The 5,751-nt window shown below is 56.4% G+C and overlaps 1 protein-coding gene across 1 annotated transcript in view; it reads right to left on the bottom strand.

The window, feature by feature from the left end:
- Positions 1–246: 246 nt before the first annotated feature.
- LARP1 (La ribonucleoprotein domain family, member 1) overlaps positions 247–5,751 on the bottom strand; it is a gene marked incomplete at its 5' end in the record, with an annotated part of 7,703 nt that continues 2,198 nt past the window's right edge. The window contains 9 exons of the mRNA XM_008940643.1: positions 247–592; positions 1,173–1,300; positions 1,784–1,893; positions 2,120–2,264; positions 2,473–2,624; positions 3,005–3,111; positions 3,208–3,413; positions 4,035–4,158; positions 5,323–5,682. Coding sequence (XP_008938891.1) covers positions 371–592; positions 1,173–1,300; positions 1,784–1,893; positions 2,120–2,264; positions 2,473–2,624; positions 3,005–3,111; positions 3,208–3,413; positions 4,035–4,158; positions 5,323–5,682 — 1,554 coding nt within the window. The remainder of the gene's footprint in view (positions 593–1,172; positions 1,301–1,783; positions 1,894–2,119; positions 2,265–2,472; positions 2,625–3,004; positions 3,112–3,207; positions 3,414–4,034; positions 4,159–5,322; positions 5,683–5,751) is intronic.

Here is a 5,751-nt window from a genome sequence, read left to right as displayed (position 1 = left end):
TAAAAAAATCTCCCCTTTCCAACCCAGCCAGAACTTTTTTCTTTTTTTTTAAGAGACACTAAGACATGAGTGTGTGCACAAGAGGGAGAGGAGGGAAAGCAAAGGGTGGGTCTGCTGGAAGCGGGTCTGGCTCTGGTCAGGGATGTAATAGCAAAATGGTGTTTTAGATGCAGATCATGTTTGCTTTCCAGCCTCAAGAGAAAAAAAATCGTGTGCGTTGAAGTTTCTCCCAAGCAGCCTATTCCTGGGCACCCACCTTCCAGCTCCCTTCCTGTCCCACCCCCTCACGTCTCCCTTTTCCGAGCCAGTCCCCCACCAACCCCCCCCACCCCCCCCCCCTCCCCGGCAGGAAGCAGAGGCTGCAGGCTCTCTACTTCCCCAGCGTCTGCGATTCTGAAGCCGAGGGGGCAGGGGATTGCTGGCTCAGGTTTTTGGCATCCTCTTGTGCAGGCTGGCTGGGCGAGGCGTGGGCTTGGCTGGCTGGGCACTGGCTGACCGTTTTGCTGGAAGACTGGGATGGGTAGCGCTTCCTGCCGTCCGCCCCCGACGTCGTAGGGTACCTCTTGTGTCCACCTTCCTCCCCCATGGGTGGCTGGAAGAGAAGCACACCAGTATCAGCACAGCCTCCTCCACAAGCAGCTGCCCTCGCTCTGGATCCGAAAACAGCTTTGCTGCAAACTGCCCTCCAGTTGCAACTTCTCTCCCTGGCCCACAAGGAACACACATACTCACCCCAAGAACACAGCTGCCCCCTCCAAATCTATCACTACCAGATTTGCTGACAGAAAGACAGACTGACTTCCAATCAAGCCCAAGGGTGACAATTTGCTCTTAGGCACTTCCTTCCCGCACAGGGGTACAGCCCAGAAATCCAAGAGCTGAAGCTGGCTCCACACAAGCCATCAGGGTTCACATCCTCCTCCCTCCTCAGCTCATCATTGAAGATGGGCTCATCCAGTTCCACAGAGAGCTGCTCTGAAGTGGATTTGCAATACTCAAACCCTGCAGCTTGTTCCCGGCCCGGCTGCAATGATAGGACATGACACTAGGTGTCACTGACTTCTGCTGCCTGGCACCACTTGTGGACCAGCCCCCAAAATCCTGTCCTTGGAGGGGGCTGAGAGGTGTTTGCAGGGACCATCAAGCATGGGGCAGGCATTGTATCTACTCACATCTACTCGGAAGTCCTCGAGGCGCTTGAACTTGCTGAGGTATTCTTGCAGTTTGCTGTTAATGTCCAGATTTTTGGCTTTGGAATATTTTAAGAAGGCCCAGAACTTTTCCAGCCCATAAAGCTGTCCTGGAGGGGAAGAAGACCAAAGCAGATGTCAGAACTCTCTCCTTCAGGCTTCCCTACCACTTGCCCCATGGACGCTCCTGTCCCACTGGTGGGCACAACCAAGGCAAGATGGAGGACCTGGAAGGAAGCAACCTACATCAGTAATGGGCAACCCTCCTGACAGAATGTCCTCGGGCTTGGCTGACATGGTGGTGGCAAGGCTCAGCCACTGCAGGGCATTGAGAAATCTTAGAGGAACCAATGCCTTTAAAGAAATGTTCTGGGAGAGCTACAGCCTCCCACTGCCCTTCTCCATCCCCCCAGAGTCTTCACTCAACCTTATTCCTAGAGGTGAGCAACAGGATATCCAGTCAGCTCCCACTGCACACAATGTACAGCATTACGTGGCTTCCCCAAAGTCATGAGAAGAGCCCCAGGGCTCTCAGCTCACGCAGCTGGGCTACTCTGCTGACAATCCCTAGGGAGGACAAAGGGTGCACCTACCAGCTTCGTAATCCTTGATGGTCTCTTCTTGAAAGTCCTTAAATATGTCTGGCCGGAATTTCTTCTCCAGCCCATAGCTGTAGTATCTGAAAAGGCACTCCAGACCGTACCTGGGAACAGAGCAGAAGTAGTGCTCAGACAACACCCCGGCAGAGAGGCTCTTGAGGCAAGAGCCCCCCACTGGGTACCAGCAGCAGGAGTGACTGAGGGTGACTCCCGTCCTACCTTCGAGCAAGGCAGGGACGCTGCCTTTGTTTAGCTGTGAGCCTTGCAAAAGGTTGAACCCCTCATCCCTTGCTTCCTCCCCAACAAAGGGCACTGCCCCTCCTCTCCTACCTGTATCCCTCCTTCCCGTCCTCCACAGCCAGTTGCTTGAACTCCTCATACATCTTCTTGTTGAAGTGATCTCGGAGGAAGAAGGACCAGAACCGGAACAGCGTGTTCATCTCCTGGGACTGACCGATGCCCAGCCGCTTCCGCTCTGTTTCGGCAAGAGGGGAGCGTTACAAGGCAGATCTCCCCCAGGGAGCCCCACGCAGGGGCTCGGGCTTGGGAGACCCCTGTGGCACACCCAGCCCCAGAGCAGGAGCCGCAGCTCCCGCTGGCCACAAGCGGTGGTGGGACATCAGGTGCCAGGCAGGTGGCCCCGCAGGACCCCGGTGACCTCCGCGTGCCGCCCCGAGCCCTACCGTTAAGGCAGCGCCGACGGTACTTGTGGTAGACGTGTTGCGTGAAGCCGTTCTCCTTGAGCAGCTCGTGCGAAGGATGCTGGAACTTGGGCAGGGACTGCGGGGTGCAGCCGTAGCTCCCGACGGCCGGGGTCCCCTCCGAGGGGCTGGAGCTGAGCATGAGAGACTCCCGTCAACCCCCTTCCTTGGCATCTCTCAGCCGACAGCAGAGCGGGGCCACTCTCCACCCCACAGCACTTCTCTGTTGGCCCCACCGACTCCCTGTGACTGTCTACTCTGGGTCTGGGGCCTGAGCCATGGAGTATCCTACTAGGAAGAGAGCCAGTGTTTCCAAACAAGTCTCATCTTGTTATCCCAAGGCCTTTCATCAGCGCCTTCCAGGAGGAACAAGTTAGCTCCCAATCCTTTCTGCAGCCACCTAACAGGAGACCTCCCCTGCAAGACCAGACTGCACTTCTCCCCTTCCTTCCCACACTCGCTCCCCTTCCCACTTCTGGCTGCTCCATGACCCCGTAGCACCTGTCTCCAGTACCTGATGGAGGCAGTTCTCGGCCTGTGCTCCCGAGAATCCATCACCCAGCCCACATGGCACTCCATCGGAGGGTTTGAACTGTGCCTCGTCTTCCTCTTCCGCGGAGTCTGCAAGACGTGGTGCATCAGGGACGTGTCCCCTTCCTCCCCAGGCCCCAGCTGGGAAACCCCAGCTCCCGCCCTGTGCCCCAGCCCTGCTCCCACCTTGGCATCTATCGTCCTGCCCTCTTTCACCACTGGGTAGAACCGGGGCGTCTGTGTGGGGTCCTTCAGCTGAGGCGTGCGCGGGGTCCGAGGGGTTCTGGCGCTGCGGTAGTTGGGCGACTCTGGTACAGTTGTAGGCAAAGACCGGGCGATGGTTGAAGGCTCAGGGACTCCAAACAGCTTGTTAGCCAAAGCGTCTGTAGGTACTGCAGAGAGAAATGCCCCCACCCTGAGTCAAGCTGGACTCTGAGCTCCACAGCATCACTACAGCTACGGTATATCCGTCTGTCAGATGGGAAGCAGGGGGGCAGGAATACAGGGACACAACCCAGCCCTCCAAGACAAGCAGCTTCAAATCCAGCACGTCAGCAGCTTGGCCACACAACCCAAAGCCTAGCAGCAGATCCAAGGACAGAGCTTTCAGGGATCCCCCAAGGTATCTGCTTCCCAGTGGATAATAGCAGTGACAAATCCCCCTCCCCACGAGAAGGGCAGGGCACCTGGTGCCACACACAGGCAAACAAGGCCCAGCAGGCAGCTGCCTTCTAAGTACTCAGAGTGGTTCCAAGAAGAAAGTCACATCAAGGGACCTACATCAAACTCTGCCAGTGTTTCCTCACTCAGCTGGGAAGGCCCTGCTTTTGGGCCTCCTCTTCTGCAGCCCCAAAATGCTCAGCTGGGAGAAGAGCACTGCTTTAGGCACAATGATCCCACATGCCTGTGGCCCCTACTCCTTCCACCCAGATGCTACCCAGCCTCTGAGGACCTCTCATCAGAAGGATCATGGACAAATTTAGCCTCACTCATTTGTGCCCCCTGCCTCTTACCTTGCTGGAACCTGGGGGGGCCAGGAGGGACTTCCTGGTTTGGATCCACAGGGGGCTCTGGGGTCAGGGTGTCAAACTGCTCCCTGCTGATCATATTCACTTTCTTGAAGTTCTCCACCTCTTGCTGCATTGGAAGAGGAAGATGATGAAGCAACCAGTTGCCCTCTTCTCCCCTCATACCATCAGCTCATTGCTACCACCACCCTGCTTGTGCCACAGTCACAATGCTGGGCAGCAAGTGCAGCCACGGTGCTTGTGTGCCCAAAATAATGACCTGCTGCACCGAAGCAGGAAGGGGAGATGCAGCAGACAGAACTGCTACTTGCTTCTCCCAAGCTTTCAGGGATCCTATGAGGTAGCTGCACTGTCACTTGATTTTTTCATGCTTTTACCCACTCATATCAGTGCCAGTGCAAGAAGTTTGAAGGCAACCTCAGTAACCCATGCTTGGCCAGGACCCCCCCATTGCTCCTGCCCCCTTCTTGCATCCTTAAAATCCTCCTTCCTGCATTCTCACAACCACACCAGCACTGGGGCACAACGCTCCCATCTATTTCAAGAACCCACACACCAAGCACCAACTGTTTCTCTGTTACTTGCTCTCCCCAGACCCTCCTGTTTCTGCCAGCCCAGAGAGCAGCAGTGCTTCAGCACTGCACCAGATACCAGAGATGGGAACACTGAGCCCAGCTGGTAGCTGCAACAGGCCGTCCCACCTCACAGTCAAAATAATTTCCGTCGCCGAGTAAGTCTAGGCAAGTCCCCCACTGTGAAAGTCACCAAGTTGGGATTCAAATCTTTCAAAGCAGCAGATGGGCTTTCTATAAAAAGCCTAAATCTATGCAAACTGGCACCAAAATGGAGAATAGCCCTGGCCAAGTGCAGCACAACCATCTCTCAAACCCATCCCCAGTAAATGCAGTCTCCCAGGGATCATGCTGTGGAGCACTGAGCACTATGGACAGTACAGCGACACTTTTTTCCCCCCACAGACCCGGGCAGACTGAAAAATGGGCCTCACGTTCCACGTCACCTCACTACTGGCACTTTGTTTACCTGGCCACAGCCTTCCACCACGTTACAGAGCTGTGTTTATCGCTGACGGAGCAGGGCACGACACGGGGAGCCGGGAATCCGAAGCTCTGCAAGAGGGCTAATCCCTCCTAAGCTCTGCCCCACCAGTGGGCTGTCCTGCCATACTGCCCTCTCCACCCCACGCCGAGGCAGCCAGGCTGCCGCACACGCGGTGCCCCACGCCCACTCCCTGCCTCCCATCGGCCGCTCTCACCTTGATCTGCGAATACTCTGGCTCGAACTGCTCCGTCCACAGGTCCTGCTCGTAGTAGTAGAGCCCATCGTTGATTACCTTGGCCAGCTCGGAGCTCATTTTGGCCCTGGAGGTGTGGTTGCCAGTCCGGTCGCCGCCGGGGTGCCGGCGCAGGTAGGGAGGCGTCTGGGTCACGATGAGGATCTTGTTCACGTCCCGGTCGTCGATCTCGTAGTCCGAATCCTCGTCCGACCAGTCGGTGAAGGTGTTCTTGCGCCCATCCATCTGCTCCATCTCCTCATCAAAGAGGAAGTCTAGCTCCTCAGGTTCATCTTGGTCCTTTTGCTTTTGCTGCTGTGGTGTCTTTGACTCCTCTGGTTTCTACAGGTGGGGGGCAAGGGTGGCACAGGCTTAAGACTGCAGAGCAACACAAGCTGACTGCTTTCACAC

Source organism: Merops nubicus, unplaced genomic scaffold, assembly GCF_000691845.1.
Source record: "Merops nubicus isolate BGI_N331 unplaced genomic scaffold, ASM69184v1 scaffold40585, whole genome shotgun sequence".
NCBI classification, from domain to species: Eukaryota; Metazoa; Chordata; class Aves; order Coraciiformes; family Meropidae; genus Merops; species Merops nubicus.
This window is presented reverse-complemented; position numbering and strand designations above follow the sequence as displayed.